Raw genomic sequence first — 21378 nt, forward strand, 5'->3', positions numbered from 1 at the left:
AATGTCACTAACATGAGAGCTGTAATATGTTTAATTTAGTTTTGGGAGAGGCAAATGGGAAGGGCTAAAAAAAAAAAAAAAACAAACATACACACACCAAAAAACAGAAAAAATCCACTTCTATTGTAAAAATTTATGTCAAAACAAGCTCGTGCTTTCTACTTATAGGCTAACTTACAGCTCATGTAAGGGAATCAAAGGAGTCCATGCATTTAATCCAAGCTAAATTCAGCTTTCTGCACTGTCATGCGGGACAAGGAGGGGAACAGTACGCAGACCTTCAGAGAGGAGAATCACCTAGGCACACAGCCATTCCATAAAGTGAGCGAGTTGCAATGTGAGATTTGTTTTACTTAGCTTTGTTTTGCTAGACTAGCCATAACGTTCAGGCACATGCTTGTGTTTCCTCCTCAGTTCTGTGTAAATGTTAACGGTAATCAGAGACAAGATAAAATAAAACAGGCCGTGCTGGAGAGGGCATGAATTCGAACAATTTTCTTCCTTAGATGACACCTTCTGCTGCTGTTAAATTCTGTAAAATGCTGCTATTGGAGAACGTGGCTATTACCTGAAAAGTGAACCTTTATATTAACAGGGTACACTGCTATATATATACATCTTCCATTTTCTTTTCTTTTTCCTAAAAAGGCCATTGGGCCTCTGATATCTGTCAACATTCTAGTATCCATATCAGCTTCTCTATTTACTTGCATTATGACAGAGATAAAATCAAATTTATGTGGAACTATTCTTGATTTACACTCACCTACACGAAAGCAAAATTAAGCCTTCATTCTGCCGTCACAATTACTTTAATGTAACCGTTTGCTAGTGAGAAGCTAGGTCAGAAAATTTGTTGGAAAATCATTTCACTTATCAACTTCTATAGCCAGAAATTCAGAATAACAGCTGCTTTTGTTATGCTAAGGTAGGTATGAAAGAAAACAACAATCGAGGCGAGTACAAGGAATAGCACTGTATCAGTCACCAACCAGTAAATACTCGTTGCATGTCTGGACTTTGATCACTGACAAGTCAAATACTTTCATTAACTTCTTTGCAGATGTTTAACTTTCAAACTTTCTGACTGTCTGTGGGTTGAGAATACTGATATTCATTCAATTTAGGGGGTTTACACTGATGCACAAAATCCTGTATTAAGAATCTGTATCATTTTGCTTCTGTTGACAGATGGGTCTTATATAGCTATTTCACCACAACTCTCTGACAAAGAATGAAAGAGATTCATATTAAAAAAAAAAAAAAAAAAAAAAAAAAAAAAAAAAAAAAAGAGAGAGAGAGAGAGAAAGAGAGAGAATTCAAAGGGAAACCCAAGAATGTTTCATTTCTAGGCTTCTGGTTCAAAGTCAGGTCATATTAACAGCTACTGAATGTATGATTTAATAACAGCACTTTCTGGAGACATATATTAACTGGGTAGAGTTGGGGTGTACAGCTGTATTTTCAGAGTAGTGATGCCTGCTCTACAATTGCCACCCTGGCATTATTTCTCAAGCACTAAATGGGTTTAAAACTAGGTTTCCCCATCACCCTGGGGGCAATTCTCTTGGTTGAGATTGCAATGAGTTCAGCCAACCTCTTAAAACATAGTCATATGGTCTGAATTTTTGGGTAGACCTGTGTGGAGCCAGGAGTTGGACTCGATGATCCTTGGGGGTCCTTTCCAACTCGGGATAATCTATGATACATATTATGAGCAGTAATTAAACACAGAACAGCATTCAATCTTTGGCTTGATTATAAAATAAATTTAAGAAAATAAGATCTTGAAACACAAAAGATGTGTTTCAGGACAATTAAAATTTATTGATATTCCAATTCCTATATGTCATATAGCACCAGTAATTTATTTAATTATATTTCAAGCTTAAATCCTCTGGCAATCAGCGTTCTGCTATGTAGCTTTATAGCTTGTGGTGGCACGTCCCATAGCTCTCTTCCCTGTGACAGGTTGGCATTCCATGGGCTGCCCACAGGGATGGAGTTGCTCTACAATGACATTAAGACTATGCCACAACCATTTTTGCACAGAGCTAACTTTAACCCACTGAAAGCATGGAAGTTACTTGAGCGGAGACCACATGCACACGGAACACGGACTTAAGGATTCTGCCTGAACACATCCAACCACAGACAATCTTGGGAATTTGTTTACTGACGATTTAAGTATTTTGGCTTATATCATGAAATCACTTGCGTAAATGCCTTGATGAACATAGACACCATCATTAGTTGCCAAGGCTATGTCATGGGTTTATCAAAGTAACCTGGATGATTACTAAACATCACAAATTTGTTTCACAAAATCAAACCAAACACAACCCTGCATTAAGTAAAAATGACCAGAATCAGAAATATACAGAAAGTTTGCCTGAAAATGCAGACTGGGATCTGAAATTTCTAATGACAATTTGCAGCTGGAACTCCAGTTCAATCCCTGCTTTAGTTATTTGCCAAATAAACTTACAGTACAACCTAGAGTAGGAGAAGCAGATACATTTATAGAGACTACTGTGAGCTATTACTCAAAATAGCAACCCATACAAGAAAAGCAGCAGAATTTGAATGACAGGCACACAGAAATAGTTCTGATTTTCTGAATTTTCCTCAGAACACTGACTGATCTACACACTACACACCAAACAAGGTATGTGATTAACACCCAGTGAAAAAAACAAAACATTCCTACGGCAACTTGACTGCCTCATCTCTGAAAATATTTCAGGTGACTTATGCAATGGGATAATATACTGCTCAACGTGGCTCTATATCTATCAAGAATTAATTAGAGGAAAACTCCACTGAGATTGTTAAACATTTCCACTGTGAGATTTTTATTCAAGGCCAAATAAGGAAAGGTATTTGATTTATTTTTTTTTAATCTTATAATTTTTAATAAAAGAATGCATTGAATCACAATAATGTTGGTTATTTCAACTTGTACTTAACTTATATTTTTTATGTACAAAGAGAAAGTCGTTTGGACCTGGGCTTCTAGCCTTGGGAGCCAAAGCTTCAACTTGTTCAAACCTGCATATTAACCATCAACTTCCACAGAGCTATGCCAATTTACAGTGCTTGAAGATCTAGGCTCACACTTGTAGTTAGACACTTATATAAGTAGTCTGATTTTCAAAATGCCACATTTCTTATTGACTACTGGCTCAGGAGCACAGAACGTGAAGCCCGTTGGTTAGGTATCCAAATCCAGACTTGGGCACCAACCCCTAGGAAGTCTGTCAGCCCTAGCCTTCATGTGTCAGTAACGAGTACCTATAGCATATGTCCATACAGGTAAGAGACACCTCTTCAAATGTGGGAAATTATTGTTAGGTAAGAAAGAAGAAAGGAATTTGTCTGCCCATGTTCCTTATTTCCTAAAATGTAGGGAATAAATGAGTTCCTAAAGACAGCTCCTGCAGTCAGAGCTTTGTCTGTAAGAACTTCACACAACCTCCACACACACACTTCAAAAGCTGAGAACTGGACACAACTTTATTAGACATGCTCCTAAATCAAGGGTGATGACTACACACTCCTACATTTACTGTTTAAAACTAATCCATCAGCAGAAACTATAAGGCAGGGTTTGGGGTCCCTCCCCAACCAGAGGAACCTGGTTCATAAACCAGTTAAAGACATCAACTAAAATGTTACTTACAACTGATAGTAATTGTTTCCCTCGCTTACCCAAAATTTAATTTACAGTTGTTTTATTCAGCTATATTTTCTTTTACCTTTTCAAATTCAAGAGATCAGGCTCTTGCCAAGAGCTGGGAATGTAACAGGTCACGGGCTGCACTTGTATAAGCAGCTTTTCTGGAGGTCTGCCACCAGAAGCCAGTCTGAAGTTGTGTTTCTGAGAAAACATTCTGACAAAGGATGCTTCAGGGCTAAAGTAACTCACTGTACTCCTTAACAGAGTAACAGACTTCGCTACAGGGCAGCCCAATTTTAGATACCAGCCAGATCCAGCCTCTTCAGCTGAGCTGACTCTGGGTATTTCATGTTTTTCTCAGTATGCCGCATCAGTTTTCAGCCAATGGTAAGTGTGGTATCAGTACCTCTTAGGGTAGAGCCACATGAAGAAATGATTATGGACAAAAATAGGAGGTCAGTTGCCTGGCAAAAACCACCTCTACTCATCATCTTTCTGCGGCGTATCACGGGACAAATCCCAGCAACCTTGCACATTCCAGAGGAAACCAGGGCCAGGAGTGCTACTGCAGTCGCCAACATCGTGCAAATACAGGCTACAGATTATTCAGTTAATTTCTTCACATGTCCATGCTCTTAATAACTTGATTACAAAAAAGTCCATTGCTTTGTCTATGCTGATTTTAAAATAATTTCTCTTTTTCTTTTTTTTTTTTTTTAAACTATGAATCTTATAAAAGAAGCTTGCAATGATATCACCCTTCAGAGAATTGTCCAATATTAACCAGGAAACCTGGACAACTGAGATCTGTTTTAAATAGAGTAATATTTTTCACATTATAAAATTCTACCATTTTCCTGAGGGGGAAATACAGTGCAAGAATGATACCTACCTCTCCTGCTGTAAACTTTTGACAACTTCTCTTTCCACTGCAAAACTCAAGGTTGAAACAGTATATATAAAAGACGGAAAAACATAAAAGTAGGGAAAAAAAAAAAAAGAATAAAATGATATTGGAAATAAATGCTTTTCATTTGTCTTATTATGTTTTTAAAGTGGTGAAATGTTGATAAAGTATCATTTCTCTGCCAGAAAACGTGCTTTTATAAATCTAGTTTTCAGCCAAGAGAAGATTTAGTAAAATGAGAGACAGAAAGAGAAAAAAATCTTCAAGCAAGATTAAACCCAATAGGGTGAGTATAATCTTGTTTTCACTGTATATTGCTTACCTGATCAGAGCAAGGCAACTCAGTTTTAATAAAGTTAAGCTTGGCTCACTACATTTAGGGCTGCATTAAACCTCCCCAGTCATATTTTCCCCGTACAAGGACAGAACAAACAGAATGGGTGCTCCAGTTCAGAAACAAGACTGAAATCCAAACATGTACAATTCTTAGCTACTGAACTTTCACAAGGCTACCAGGACTGTCTTTGCAGCTCCTTCCCATTCAAACAAATCCTTCTCCGAGCTCTACGTAAGGAGACTGTCCCCCCATGTACTTTGTGTTTAAAGCAGTGACAGCCTGCAACCATTTTCCTTCTCTCTATGCCATAATAAAGGCATTGTGAACAGAAATAGAGATATCACAAGCACACTGTGATCCCCAACCCACTATTTAAAAGCAAATGGTGCACCATGGAAAAAATATGCAAGGCGGTGTTAGGAGATGCAACGGATCTCTTAGCCACCTGATATTCCTCTTACCCAGGAATGCTCTGGCAACTGAAGCTGAGAGGACCACATCTGAACAATGTGCTCCTCCAGTCCCGTGTCAACTGTTTACCGAAATTTGCCAGCAGTTTGCAAAAGATGGGAGCTGTAACAAGACCTGAGTGTCAGGTAGTTGGCTTCTTCAAAGCACAGGCTGGAAGAGCTGTATCAAATTCTTCTCACCTGTTGGCACTTTGTTATATCTACTTCTCAGCTTTCCATGAGATCTGCAGAGAGCTGGCAGATTTCTGCTAGCTGACTCCTGATGGCTCTGTGATGATTTTACTGACTCACTGTGAGCAGCAGACTCACATGTGCATTCCTGTGGGTGATGTACCCATGAGGCCCTACAGAACTCAGGGTCACTAACTTCACATGTGGTGGAAGATGATGGCAGCTTGGGATTAGGTAGCACTACCACCTTGGAAGTCAGATCCTGAGATTCCTGTTATAAAGAGACAAGTTGTGAATGCTATTCAGGTAGAACTGAAACCCACAAACCCATGATAAGGGTAGCAAGATCTGTCTTTGAAATTGAGCAACAGGCAAAAGGCTAAGAAAGCAGAAAAGGATCCCTGAGAACAGACTGTGGAGGCTGTGATTCAACAGTTGATCTAAAAAGATATCATAAACTAAAAAGGTGTTGGAGGGCTAGATGCAACTGTTTTCTTTGTAGAAGAATTATGCTGTTTTATTTGTACAAAGAAGTTTTACAGGGAACTGGCTGTTGGTTGAGACACTTGTCCCAGGACCTGAGAGCTGACCCCTGAGAGAGGCTGGAGCCAGCTGATCAAACAGCTTCTGTAGCACTACAAGTAGAGAATGGTTCCAGGTTAACAGGGCATTTGGAATCATCTGTGAGATAGGTCTCCACAAGATCACAATGAGAACGCTGTGAGAGAAGTCAGAGCACAGCATCCTAGCCTAGAACTGCCTCTGCATTGGGTTGCAAGAACACGCAAGAACAAAGCTGTTGTCCTCAACAGAAAATTTGCACCCCTGTATATTTTTATTCCTTATGTGTGAGGTTAACCTTCTGTGTTTATTCCAGGAAGCAAACTTGGAGCCAAGCCTGGGACAACTTGAGAGACTCGGCTCTGGAAGAAGTTAAATAAGAATGAATTCATGGGCAATCATTCCAGGCTCATTCACAGTTCACCATTTCCATCTCCCTAAATCAAAGATGCAAGAACTTTTAATGTCTTATCAGGGACTCTAACCGTATGTTCAGCTTCGAAACAAAAGGTTTAAACTAGATGAATTCTGATTGTTCCAGGCCTGAACGCTCATATACATTTAATTCTGCCCTTTATCAGTATCCACTAACACTAAGCATATCTTAGGTTTCAGCTTGGGTATGTACAACAGGCAGACAGTAGTATATCATTCTTTTCCCAAATTCCAAGGTTTCTCATATAAATCGGAGGAAAATAAATAAATAAAATCTTTAATCTGTTAAATTGTTTTTAAGGTCCAAAACAGAAAGAAAAAAAAAAAAACACTTTCCTGATGGATTCAGAAGGTTTTTTTGCTAAGCACTTAAACACTACCAGTAATGCACTGTTTTGTTTTATTGTTTTACTTCATGAAATGTCTGGATACAGATATACAGATTAACCTTTTTTTTTTTTTTTTTTCTTTTTTCCTTTTTTTTTTCCCTCATATTTACTATGTCGCCTTCCTTGAAATGGGAACTAGAAGTGTTTTGATAAATGGACTGAAAGGTTGTCTGGTTACATGATAGCTTCTGCTTGTGTCCTGTGCTGAAATGCTATTATGTACTCTTCTAAAGCAATGCTGCTCCATGACTCACAGCAGTTACTTCGATGCCTCTCATAACAATAGCTCACTGGGGATATAGGGCTTCGAATGAGCTGGAAATTTATACCACCCATTTATTTTTACTTCTCTTCCAATGATAGATACTCACTGTCACAAAATGCCAGTTTATGTGAAGATTATAAATCTTTCAGCACAGATAACTAATTGCAGGCCATTTTAAATATTCACTTTAGAACACTACAATTTGTTGTTATGGTAAATTAAATCCCTGAAAGTTCATCACAATATGAACTAACTCTACCCAATATTGTAACAACAGAAAAAGTTGAACCAAAAGATCCATGTAGCCCACTAACCTGTTGTTAACAGTGGCCAGTAAAAGATAGCTTAGCGAAGACCACAGGAACAGGGTAAGCATACAATAATTTCTCCCCAGAATATCCTCCCAGTCTCCAGTGAGTGATGGTTCAAGCAAGTTTCTGTTTGCACTTCCAAGCAGCGCAAGACATCAAATCTTCAAAAGTGACTGAAATTGCAGACAGAACATATTTTGCTTGAAAGCCAGGAATCTCTCACTAAAAACTCCATTCAAAAAAATGGAGTTTATAGAAAATAAATTTAAATAAAGATTATATAAAATAAATTTACTACAGTGTTGACTTGGAGATCAATTTAAGGCGTTGAAAGAACATTGGAGTTTTTGAAGTGTCTCAGCACTATTCTTTCAGCTCACAGTCTTTCAGCTTCAGTTCTGGTTCCTAAAGAAACATGCCACAGATAAGATTTGCAGCACTAGCTCGTTTTATGAGACTAGCAAGAGCTCACCCCAACCTGAAAGGTCGGAAAACGTGCGCATGGAACAGCTATCACACAAATACTGCTGGTTGCTGCACCTCACATGCCAGATACAAAAAAACAACTTCACAGACCAACTCCACCTCCAAATAATACTTAAAAACCCACTGAGAAGTCTTGGTGGAGTGCAAGGCAGGCCCACTCCTTGTCACTGTGGCTGGAGGACAGCAGCATGACATGCCAGGTCAGCATACGAACACAGATTTTCCATAGGAGAGTTTTTGAGCACTGACCTTTTCCCAAAGAGCTGATGGCAGAATTGTCAAATTGCAGGCAGATACGGGCTATCCTGTTTCATACCTTTTCCTATAGATTGTGCCATAAGACCTTTGTCTTCTCTTGAAAAGTATTTTAATTGTCATCTCTAACATGCATGCTAAGTAGTCCAAATTGAGGTCTCTTCCAACCTAGAAATTCTGTGATTCTGTGATTCTGTGAAATCTCGATAGCCCAGTTTGGTCAGCTCATTCTATCAGATGGTGACAATCCTGAAGAACTTGGAGCTTTGTAGATGATGTAACAGAAATTAAGGGAAGAGTGGGAAACCAATCACAGGTGTGGCATTGAGCAGGTAGCTCAAGTTTTCTTGCACAGATGTATCATTCCTTACTTCATTATTTATGGGGGTGAATTATTCTACTAAACATGCAGTGCTTACTGCAATTAATACAAAACATCAAGGAAAAAAATCTTTTAAAATGAGGTCTGGTTTATTTACCTACTCTGGATGCCCTTCCCATGTACCTTAAGATATTTCTTATTTATTGCACAATGCAGTCCATTTTTGAGTTTTTTTTTTTCTTTTTCACTATTAGGTAAGTATTCCTTCTATATTGCTGAAGGCCACTACCAACAATAATATAAAACTTACAGGTAAAACAAAACTTCTTCTGCAATACCCCTGAGTTAATGGAAGCAGATTTACATTACATGGGCTATGCCATCACACACTATTTTAAACACGCTTTTATTTGAATAGCTAAATGGGTAAATCCTGAGAACCTTACTTGGTGTTTATTCAGCCTTTACTTACTGAGACAAACTCCCAAGGACAGAATAAACACTGGGAGAGGACCTCAGGCCTTCACCCACAGTTATAAACAATGAACTCAGCATAAACTGTGATTCCCAGCTGACACTGGGAGAAAAGCAGCAGCTAACGCTTCTCCTCATTTTGCTTCCAGAATGATTGTATGAAAAGAGATTTACTTTCTTCCTAATAAACTTTGCCCCATCTAAGATCCTCACCCCAACACAGTTGGAGCAGCAGCAGGAAACTTGGATGAATAACTCCTGCTTCACGAGAGGCTGAATAAAAGGAAGGGGGAAGAGGGGAGAAAAAAGGAAGAAAAGGAAAAAAAAATGCTACTAGAACACCTACTGTCCAAATACTGATGAAAAAGTTGCCTGACTGCAGAAATTGTTGCTGTTCAGAAAAGTAAAAAGATACCTAGAAATACTGTTAGATCTTACACCACGTTGGCCCTGGGAGTCCTTAAGACCTGGCAGTGACATAACACACATTTCATTACCAAAATATCTCTCTGCACAACTTCAGTTTGATGCTCACGCTGCAAGTGGATAAACTGCAGAAAGGAAAGAGTCTGGCCGAATCATAAAGCAAACCAACGATACTAAACAATATTTGGGATTTTGGCACAAAATCCCATGCTACTCACTGCAAGTACTGCTACCTCCAAACTTTTTAAACTAACAGAAAAAAACAAAGCTGCTTTTCATACAATTATTGTATTCCTTGAAAACTCTTTTTAATTGTTTCAGGGCCACAGACATCCTAACTGATGACGAAGGATATCCTTTATTTTATATCCTTTATTTTTATATCCTTTCATTTAATCTGAAACTTATTCATTTACAGTCCAGCTAAGTTCTTATGAGAAAAGGGTTAGTATGAGCGAAAGACATCACCTGTCCTTTTGGTTCACCATGAGATCTAGACACACCAAATAAGCAGGGTGCTTAATAAGTTCATGCTTGCTCACAAAAACAAGGTAAACAAGTCAACTGGAAAGACCATTCATTATATATAAATACGCTATATGCTTGTGATCTGAAGGAAATCACCTATCCAGCTCTCCAAGTAACAGAGCGCGCCAGTGAGGCACTCAGGTTTGGTCAAGACCTGTGGGCTTCAGCCTAACACCTTCTTCTTGGTCAAGGGGGGAAGAATCAGAATTGGTTAGCTGGCAGCATCAATAAGATGTTGTACCTGTCAAATCTGATATCATCACTTGAAGAACATAGAAAAGAAAACAGGAAAATCTTGTTACAAAGGAGGTCTGCTTCTGGACTGCTGTGAACATAAACAAGATTACTAGTATATGAAGAATGAAGCAGAATTAGTGTTGTTTTATCCTTTCCCCTACAATCCTATGGTATCTATACATCAATGAAGCAACAAAATGTTGTAATGTTCCTTGCTGCAGATTCCAGAATCTGATTTCCTTCCTCCAACAGAGCAAACAAACCCGCTATTAAAATATACAAGAATTACAGTTCAAGGTAAAAGGTGCTAGCCTCTAGAGCCAAATCTACTAACAGGTAACCTTCAATCCCACAGTACTTTCAGCAGAGAGGCCAAGTCAGGCAGCAGAGTATTTCTGGCAGCCAGACCAGACAAATCTTACCAGTGTCAACAGAAGTAGGTATGAATTCCAGTCTCTTGCTCATGCTTTCTAAGGAAAAGCATGGAACAAGTAGGGATGAAAAGGTGATGAGCCCTATTAGCAGTCAGACCTGGAGGAAGCCCAATATAAGCCTTTACATCCATTGTGCTTTCATCAAATAGATCAGAAAATCCGAGGAAGGAAGAAAACATCTCTGCTTTGTGCATTTATCATACAGTGTAATATAGCATTGTCTGGAGTGTGTAAACACTGTCAGTTCAGAACAGGGAAATGTCTTGCATGCTCAAACATACATGGCAGAATTTCTCACTCAGACGTCCTGCAGTCCCAAAGCACTGGATAGGTGCAGTTTGCAAAAGTAAAGACATAACAATTAAAAATCTACTAAACTACAAAGTGCCTCAGTCTTGCACCTAATAAAACCGGATTAACAGTTCTGTCTCTCTTACCCCTTTCATTCATTGTTGCAAGAACCCTGAGACCACCGAAGGGAAGACACTGCAGAAAGGCTTTGTGTTATAAATCAAATACCCTAATATATGGCTGTGTGTCACACGGGGTAGTTTGCAGTTAACCGCAGTATGAAAACCACTGTGTCTGCTGGAATTTTCAAAGCAAGCATTTTCACTGATGTCAGGGAGATGTCTGTAGAATATCAGTCTTCATATAGTCTCCAAGCAGAACATTTTTCAAAGCGTTCACTCTATCCGCATCTATTCTTTGAGTCTTTGAACTCGAATGGGCTGTTCACAAAAGGGAAGGAGAGTTGACTGCAGTTTTCTGGAAATGTTACTAAGCATTACCTAGTGTCCGTACAATACAGGGACCGTACTGCTTTCAGCTACGTTCCCAAGAACAGGTTGATTACCTGCAAAGTGATGGGATGGAAAACTTGGATTTCTCTGGCAGGTACACACTAAATAGCAACATCCCATTCTCCCAGTCACCAACGCATACCTGAGCTTTGAATTATGTCAGACCAGGAACAAAGGAATCTTGGTCATAACAAAAACTTTTAATAACCCATTTACTGAGAAAACCTTCCTTTCATCTCCGCCAAGCTTTAGAAAAGGCTGGGAGGCAAGCAGAAATAAACATTATACAGACTCACCACTGCTGGCTCTAAAGTAAACTCCCCAACTTCCTATTTACATTTCAAGATCTTAAGCTTTGTGGTTTACTAGTTCTGCAAGTAAGTGCTTTGGGTTTTGGAGGCTGCCTGCACATGATGTCCCACCACTACTGAATTCTTCCTAGCTTTTATTAATATAATAAGGAGGTCAGAAAAGCAACAATCTTTTATATGCCCTGCTAGCAGAAATATTTTACTTCTCGCCTTTTAAAAACAAAACAAAGCAAACAAAGCGTACAATGTCAAATTAATGCCAGCGAAGGGGATATTACAGCTCTGTTTGTTTCTTTTTCAAACCAAGGATGCTAGAAAATGGAACAAGAGAGTCTCATTAAAAAAGGGTGTGGAGGACTTCTTTGAGGGACAAGTAGGAGGCGGCGGCATTTTTATGGACGTGTAACCCTTCGAAGGCCACAGGCTGAAAAGGCTCTGTGACCTTTTCCTCAGAAGGCTAAATTTGTGTACAGAAAGGATGGGCAACCTGTATCAACAGTCGTGAAGAAAATGTGGTTTTCATTTCATGCAGCCCTCCCTGAATGTAAAACGTCTTCATTAGCTGGGAAGTCAGCACTGTGACTGCTGCCAAATGCAATATAGAAGCCAGCAGAACTGAACTGAAAGAGGACAGAGTAAGGGAGAGGTTCCTGTGACACTAATTTATTTCTCCCATTTGAAAGGCACTGGCTCTGTGATTCACATGTGCAGAACCGGCCTTAAGGAAGAGGAGAATATTAAAAAAGCAAGAGGGCAAGCGCTTATCAATTTCAGAAGGCTTGCTCGGGTCATTTCAAAAACTTCTCTAGGCAGTCTCTGCTTCCAAAGCTTTGCTTTTGTTTGTAGTTTTTTTCCTCCCCTCTCTCCCCACTCCTTACCCTCCCAAAGCCAGCCCCTTTCCCTTGGTCAGCAGCAGGACAAATTGCTGCCTTTGCTAAACCCTGGGTCGCAGCCAGTTGGCACTCAGCGTCGCTGCCGAGGGCTGCTGGCCCTGTCCCCTCGGAGACTGCACGTTTCACGTCAGGGCCGCGTGTGCAGCGGGGACCGCGGGGCGCGAGGCTGGAGCGCCACACACAGCCCCCAGCCCCCTCGCCAAAAACCCATCGCTCGGTGCCACCCCACTGCATTCAGCACAGCTGGCAAAGCGAGTACCAGGCTGCTTCGTCTCCGCGAGTTTTCCTCTCATCACAGCTGATTTCAAGCAGCTGAGGAGTCCCTGCGTAGTAATTACTCAAAAAAGTCTGCTGCTTTAACAACGTGGCATGTTCTGAAGAGGAGACTCTGGTATCGGAGCCAAAATATACTGAATCCACTTGCTGGTCTGGCTCCCACCGAGATTACAGAGATCAGGCTATGAGAACACTTTGAGCCAGCATGTCTCTGCAGCCTCCACTCCAGGATGTACTGCAAAGGACACGTACTGTGCATGCTTTGGGGGTGGAAACGTGCTTTGCACTCTATTTGTGTGAACAAAGCTGGCAGCTTGGGCGGATATTGTGGAGCAACGAAGCCCTATTGTGTTTGCCAGTCATCACGAGAATCAAATGAACAAATTTAGAATAAGCAAATTGGACTCAAGTTCCTTTAGCAGAAAACAGGCAAAGACTAGTCAGGCTTGGTAAAAGAGACTATGGGATATTCTTCCTAAAATAATCCATAGTAAGCACAGGAACAGCAAAATGAGCTGCCCATTTTGCTCTTTGTGTAGTTGCTCAAGCTCTGTCTCTTAGGTTATATAGTGAATCTGGCAAGATAAAAAGTGAATTACTTGTGCTTCTCAAATTTTAAAAATGACTAAATTATAAGCTTCAAACCACATGCGCATTGCCACCAGGGGAAAAAAAGCACTGTGCAGCAAGCCAGGTGACTCAGTTCACAATGACAAGGAGCGCAGGAGCAGCAAAAAGATGCAAAGGAAGAGACTCCATCTAAACTGAAAGGTGACCTGACAGTCCCCAAAAGGAAATTTTGCACAGATTGCTGATAAAGAAAAAGGAATGGCTGAAGAAGCACACAGACCACATCACCAAATGAAGATGGAAAAAAAAACAGAGACCCTCAACAGGACAAAACACAGACATGGTATATTTGGGACTGAAACGCCAGCAAATTCAGATCCCCCTTTCCCTCAGTAAGCTGAAATGAGGCCAGGCAATGTTCCCGTTAGAAGCTGCTCTGGGCTCTGGCTACTTCCTTCAGCTGTGAATCCAAAGAGGTGTTCGGGCAGGAATGACAAATATTTGTCATGGGAACAACTGTTCTGCAACAAGTGCAAAGCAGAACACCGATCCCTCACTGCACCTAATTCGGCATAGGCAGAAATAAAAGTTATACATGTTTTTATGACCAGGGATATTTTAGGTGGATCCCTTCTACTTTATGCATATGTAGTACATAATCAGTACACTTACAAAATTAGTTTTGGGGAAAAAAAATTACTTAAAACTCCTTTCAAAATCTTCAAAACCAGAGTGGTCGCAATCTGCTATGTGTAACATAGCTTACTCAAACCTGTAGTCTCAAAAAGGTTAGTATCATAAACATTTTACTTTGAGGGAAAAAAAAAAAAGGTGTTATAAAAGGTGTTATAATGTCAATTTAGTGTCCATGAAAAGAGTGTTATTCTAATAGCATGTACGGGAAATCACTAGATTTATATACCAGTAAGAAGCAGCAACACTGCGGGGTTATTTGCTGCAAGGAAGACTAGGAAATTCCTGGTAGGAGTACCCTTGTTTGTATTGCTCTTTTGCTGTTTGCAAGAGTTAACCCAATTCTTTGTGGTTTTACACATCTGCAAAAGGGCAAGCATGTTTCTGTTTAGGAGCGGGACAAGATAATACAGATGTCTGTACCGAAATCCCTCCGATCACACACAGGTTTCAGAAGAAAACAAAGGATTTCTGAAAACGTTAAAATATCAGACACATAAGACACTGGCAGGAAGACAGGCTTTTAGGGAAACCAACTGCCTTATTCCCAGCAGCTAAGGCATGTCTGTTAGACCGATGCAAACCACTACTTGGGAATAACCTCCAAGCTTCTATTTCAATGCCTCAAACCTGCTGCTATTTCACTGTGAGAAACGACTCACGTATTTTGGGTTGTCACCATGGCTACACAAGCAAAGTCTCCTAAAAGTTCCAACACTGAAATGTGGGTGCTGGAGTTCAGAGACCCTTTCTACACAGTACAATGACCTGCAGCAGCCCACTCAGAAAAGCCAGCCACTGAGTGTCCCTCACTTGAAAGGCATACCTACGCTCTCCACAGAGATCAAAGCCACAGCAAATGAATCCCAGCCCTGAACTGAGGGACAGACCTTCACAAGTAAAAGGACAGCTTATTTGCCATTCCAAATGCAAAATTTCGCTGATGACTTTTTGCTAGGGCAAAGGAGGCAGCAGAGAATCACGCAGAATGAATAACTGTCCAAAAATATTCCGCAGACCATCTTTTTTTTTTCTTTTTTCTTTTTCCTCTCATGGATAATGGATGAGCCCTGAGGTGGCAGCGACTTTCAGCAACTACCAGCTCGGACCTGGACATGGATCAGTAGCCTAATTACAACATGTTTTTTGCCTCTTTCATGAGCTAGTCAAGTATCTCAACAGAAGCACAATGCTTCGCGTGTGTCTGATCACCCCAAACTGTCAGTGGTTTATTCCAAAAGCGTATCCTCACTTAAAAATGATACTTCTACCACAAATTAAACTATTACAGCCAGGAGTAAAATTAGGTTCCACATTTGTACTCTCTAAAATATCAAAGGCATGATTAGCAAAGTCTTTTGTTCAAGATCTCCGGAGTCCTTGAGGTAATGAAAACTGGGTCACGGAGTTATTTCTCTTAAAAGTTTAAAGCAAATGCCACGCTCGAGCAATACCTGCCCTGTGACTCACGGAGTATGAGAAGGGAAATGCTGTACCAAGACACCCCGAGCAGCAGCAGCACCCCTGCCCCCACCAAGGGGAGGAAGGGGGGGAGGCACAGCAGATGATTTTGAACAGTTTCCTGTTACGATCCCTTGAAAGAAATCCAACCGTACTTTCACCCTGCTTTCTGTTTTCTGAATTTCTCCTGACAGTTGGCTCTTGCGTTTGCCAGAACCACAACAAAGGACGGCCTTGAGTTTCCACACAGGCCATTTTCTCCCTCTCTCTTCTCTGATCATCTCACAAAGGTATTATTGTTGCTGGCTCACTGGGGCTCAGTGCACCTGAGGCAGATCAAAGGCACTTTTTAATGCCCGCCTGACCACACAGGTCTCTCTCCCACTGCATTAAATTAAACTCGATGATTAATCTCTGTAGCCCTGAGGGTCCCTCAGTGCACATGGGGAGAGAAAATATATATTTCTATCAAAACACAAGTATAATATACTTTCATTTTATAGCCCTAATTAAAAAAAGGAACAGCTAATTCCAGCCAAATGCAGCTGCGTATAGGTCTCATTAAAACACAAATACAACTGCTCTGTGTGCTCCACATTTATTTCATACAGTATATGCAGGTAATAGATAAAAGAGCAGTAAACCAAAATCTTTTCATAGATTAAATCCAGAGAAGTTCAGAATTGGCTTATTGTCTGTTGGCTAGAGATTGCCATACCTCTGATCTGTGGAGTGAAAGAAGGCAGTGAAGGAAATGATTATAAAATGCTGAGTAGTTATATTTAAATAAACCCAAAACTGCATAAGCATCTATCCCTGAGCTTGCATTCAAACCATTAAGAGTCTTGAAAGGTTCTACCTTGCCTATGGCGTGTAGCCTATGCAGGCTTTGGGCTAGCTTTAAGGACAGAAGAGAACATCGATTCCCATCAGCACAGACTTTATCACGCCACTTCTCTTACATTAGCACAGCTAATGAAGCCACGTCTAACATTGTCATGGAGTGCACACACAGCAAGTGCTGTTAAAGTCTCTATCCTGACATGCTTTGCTCCAGTTTGGCAAAGGAAACAAACTGCAGTTGTGAACTGGGTCTACATTGGAACTTACCAATATACATAGATTAAAAATTAATAAATAACCATACACATGTCCTCCTCCAGGGTGAGTTATATTAAAGGAGTAAGTTACAGCCAGCTGGCCCATTTCCAGCTGCTCCACGTTGCCCTCAGACCTTTTGGGGAAACTGTCTGAGAGCTCCTTAGCTCATGGCAGCCCAGTATTATGTCTCTATTAACCCAGCTTAGTTTAATGATTTAAACTAACTCAGCTAAATGAAACAGGTTAGGAAGAGTTCACATAAACAGATTATTCTGAAGGGGCAGAAACCTCCATCAGAAGTGGAAATAATAAAATAGGGGCAGGCTTGGAGGGGCATGGTCTTCCCCCAGAGCTGGTATCTGCAGCGTGCCTTAACTGCACCTTGATAGACACAGAGATATCAATGTGATTTTTCAGAGACAGAGTAAGCTAAGAGTGGTGGAGTTAGAGGTTTGAATCTCTTACTTGGGAAGGAACCCAAATATATTCTAATAGTTGTACAGGATTTAAGCTTTTGTTAAAAAATGCTCTACTTCACAATACTGGGATTATTCATATCTTTAAATTCAATCATGTGCTTAAATGCTTTGTTGAACTACAATCCATGTGACAAGACCATTTTAATACATGCTGTTACTACAAAGACAACTTACAGATTCTGCTAAACTTGACATTTTATTATTGCATTTCTTTCTTTTTCTCTACTGGATATCTCTCTCCATGAAGCATGTTAGTCCTCTCTAAAGCCTCTAGCACTCCCACTGCCATGTGCTCATTTAGGAAAAAACAAGTTATTATCAGTCTAAATTTAAGAGCAAAATGAGTTTTAAATAAAAAATGTGGCAGAAAAGGGTACTTATCTAAATGGAATGCTTTCAGACTCATACATTTTAAAAAGGTATAAATTTCAAAAGCAGACACTAAATTTTAATTGCAATTTCAGAAAAAGCTTTTGTATTAATTCTCTGAGAAAAATTAGCAAAGTGAAAATTGCTTATCTAGGTTTTTCTTTTTAGTCATGATACGGATCATAATTCTATAGATCATGGCAACTTTCAGAGGTAGAACGATTTATATTGATTAAGTGAAGTGGTGATGGAGAAGGGCTGTGACTGGAGATATGTATTCCTTCTCCAAAGACACTATTCTGTAACACATTAGTGACAAGCTTGTCACAGATAACTCAAGCTCAGATTTCAGCCTGCTCTTTAAGCCACTCTAGCATCGCGGTTTTTACTTTTCATGTCATTTTTCAGTATTGATTTCTACTACTATTAAAGTCCTTGCTTAATAGCAAATGCATGGTAATATATAATTAATATCCAAAGTTAAAGATAGAGTTACCAGAAAAAAAAAAATCGAGGCAAAAGAAAAGGGTGAGAGGTACAAAGGTCATTTTTCCCTTCAGACACATTAGTTACTATATTCTGTACAAATTAGGACTATGCATACAACCTACCCCCATGTGGCATGAAGATGTTCCACAGATCATAGCAACTCGCGATGTAATTGGCTGGTTTTCACATGGCAGGTTATGTCCTTTCACATCTGCTCCAATTACTCCTATTAAAATAAAATTAAAATTCGATTTTAAAGAAGAGCAAGCCAACCCTCACAAAACAGTGCTTTTCCATGCACAAATAATTGCCAAGTATCTCACACCGCTACTGCAAATCATAATAAGTCTACTTAGAAAATAAACAAAGCTATAAAATAGCTGATATAATGTGTAAGGTTTTTTAATTATTATTACAGATGCATGAGGACATGAGATGATTTCTTGTTCATGTTTATCATAATAATCTTTAAGTGTTATTTCAACTATAAGCTGACCTTTGGTTATTGTTTACTTCTTAGGTAATACACTAAGATACAGAATAAAAGCCTGCCTTACTAGGAAAGGCACTCCAGCAGGTATGTTTATTTGTTGACAGTTCATCTTGTATATACTGTATGATGGGTTTTGTCAGGGGACGAGTTGAAATATTGGATAACTTGGCAGAAGACTGGAAAGATGCCAAGTTTGTTGTCTTGCCTGCTGCAGCTGTCCTGTCCACGTCAGACAGAAGCATCCTCAGGAGGAGAGATTCCTCCTTCCCTAAGAGGAGTTGTGCTTGGCTATGAGGAGCTTCTGCATCCAGCACAGGACAGGAAGGACGACAGATTTAACAAGCACTCAGCTCGCAGCAGGAATTTATACCAGGAGATGCCAGAGAAGAGCCAGGAGTTTGCTTACAGATCTGGGGCAGATCTACAGCCAACTTCAACATGCATGTTATTATGCTTAGATCAATTAAGGGCAGGCTGAAGTGGAAATTCTGCCCTCTCCTTCTCCTCTTAGGTTGCATTCTTGTGTTGCATTGTCCTGCATCCAGAAAACTGAAGCAACATGACAAGAAATGTTCTTCAGTTTGTCTTGTTTCTCTTGATCATTATTTTTCAATCAATCAGATCAAGGTGCAGTTTGGTGACTATGTTGCCAATCCTACAAAAACAAAACAAAACAAACAAACAAAAAAGCTACAACAATCTTTCACCACACTGTAGGAGGATGGCAAAAACATTTGCTGGACATTTTATATTTTCAAAATCAAAGATTTTAAGAATTGAAAGATGCCAAGTGTTGTGGTTAGCATGCTACATTTCATTAACACCCTCTGGTGTAGGACATCATTGCAAGATTCTGTTATCAAATCGATCTGTTGGGCTTTGTCTTATCAGGGTTGTCATGGTTATCGTGGTATTATCATGGTTGAAAGTTACTAAAATAATCAGAAAATTAAGGGCTAAATTTTAGTGTCTTTCCTTATAAGAAAAAATCTTTCCTTAGACCCCTTTATCTTAGCTGGCTTGTGACTACATAGGAGCATAGCTGTCATACACAGAGCTTATTTGTAAGGAACAACAGAAAACTAAAAGTAATGTTTCTTACACTTTATTTTTCACTGCTCAAGCAGAGATGTGCAAGAGTTTATATTAAGAATTGTGGATATGGTTATCTAAAAGGCAGTTTCCTGTACTAGAAAATACTGTATTAAAAATTCTAAAAGGAGTTAAAAATACTGTTCATGCTTCAGAGCAAAGAAATATTAAACTGATTTGTCAGCACATGTTGCAAATGTATTTTCATGAACAATACAAAATTGAAGAGCTTCATGTTTAGATTTTTTTTTTTAATCACTATGAAAACATGCATCTGCAAAATATGCATTCTGCAGAATATGCCTTTTGGGTTTTACTGAAATCAGTGGAATTTTGTCAATGGCTTTAGTGTTTAGAGTTACTGGAGTCTTCCTATTTGTGATTAATTTAAGTCAGATAGCAAATAATAATAGTAATACTGAAAATGTATATGTTTTTATTAACCAATAATAATGTAACTATTTTTAGAAGTTACTTTTATCTTTAAGTTAGTTGTGATTTTTCATAATCTAAAGCAGACTAAAAATTTTGTGAAGGTTCTGAAGACAAACTGAGAACAAGTCTGTGTATCACACAAACTCTAGGACAGATTTTATTAAAACAATCAATGCTAAGCATTCATACTTTTGGATCTCTTCCACAATGACAAAGTACTTTAGATACTGGACAATAAATCCTCTAGTTTTGCTGAAACAATGCTGATCTCTTTTTATGAGATCAGTCCCAAAAGACTGGCCTCCCATACTCACGTTTTTATCTGTAGACTCTTTTAAATTGGTACAGTAGGTCAAAATGAAAGACATATCTATTTGGCTTTTAGGTTTTTACCTTTCTGTAATAGGTATCAGATGGACTGATTGAGGAGTCATACATGACCTCTACTGACATACGTATTAAATAATTCTTTATCTTTACCTTATTTTACTCAAAACTTCAAAGCCTTCATAAACTCCGGGGACCTGTCCAGCAAAAATACGTTTTATAACCAGCCAAAAGCAGATATGAACAGCGCATCAAATGCTATTAACACTGAAAACAAGATGTCCATCACGCTGTTTTGGTTTAGCCTGCAGGATGCAAAAGGGCTGTTTTCCTTACTCTCCTACTACAGGCTATTTTCAAAACCACAAGCCGAATTTGTTCAAGAATGAGAGTAATGGCACCCACTGGATGTTATTGTCCTGCAAACTACTATGTGTACTAATATATAAGCCATACCCTTTAGAAAAACTGTTGTCCTCAGTATATAATCCTCAAAATACATATAGCATAAATTCTTCAGAACAGATTTTGTAAACTTTTTTCTTTTATCTTCTATTTCTGGACAGTAGTCTTACAGAGATTTTGGTCCCAAACTCTAAAGAGGTTTGAGATGCTGCAAATAATTCCCCACTTTTTAATAAATACTTTGCTGTACACACAGTATGAAGACAGGAAGACAAACAGAAACTCTCTGATTAAACATTCATGATTTAGCCATTACAAAAAATGCTTACTAATACATATTCATAGCAAAAGATCTAATGCTATGGTCCAATTTGAAAAAAGGGTAGGTGACTATGAAGCAGTCCATTAGAATACACCAAACACCTGTTTAAACACAATATTAAATTTAAAAACAAAATTTAAAAGTTTAATTTAAAATATTTTTCTCAGAACTT

At 39.2% G+C, this 21378-nt stretch overlaps 1 protein-coding gene across 1 annotated transcript in view; it reads right to left on the reverse strand.

Moving 5' to 3' along the window:
* The window catches only part of FGGY (FGGY carbohydrate kinase domain containing), a 138078-nt gene that overhangs the window by 50715 nt on the left and 65985 nt on the right, over positions 1–21378 (reverse strand). Inside the window, exon 8 of the mRNA XM_084291001.1 lies at positions 18255–18358. Coding sequence (XP_084147127.1) covers positions 18255–18358 — 104 coding nt within the window. The remainder of the gene's footprint in view (positions 1–18254; positions 18359–21378) is intronic.

The sequence above is a fragment of the Netta rufina genome (genome assembly GCF_964035555.1).
Source record: "Netta rufina genome assembly, chromosome: 8".
NCBI lineage: Eukaryota > Metazoa > Chordata > Aves > Anseriformes > Anatidae > Netta > Netta rufina.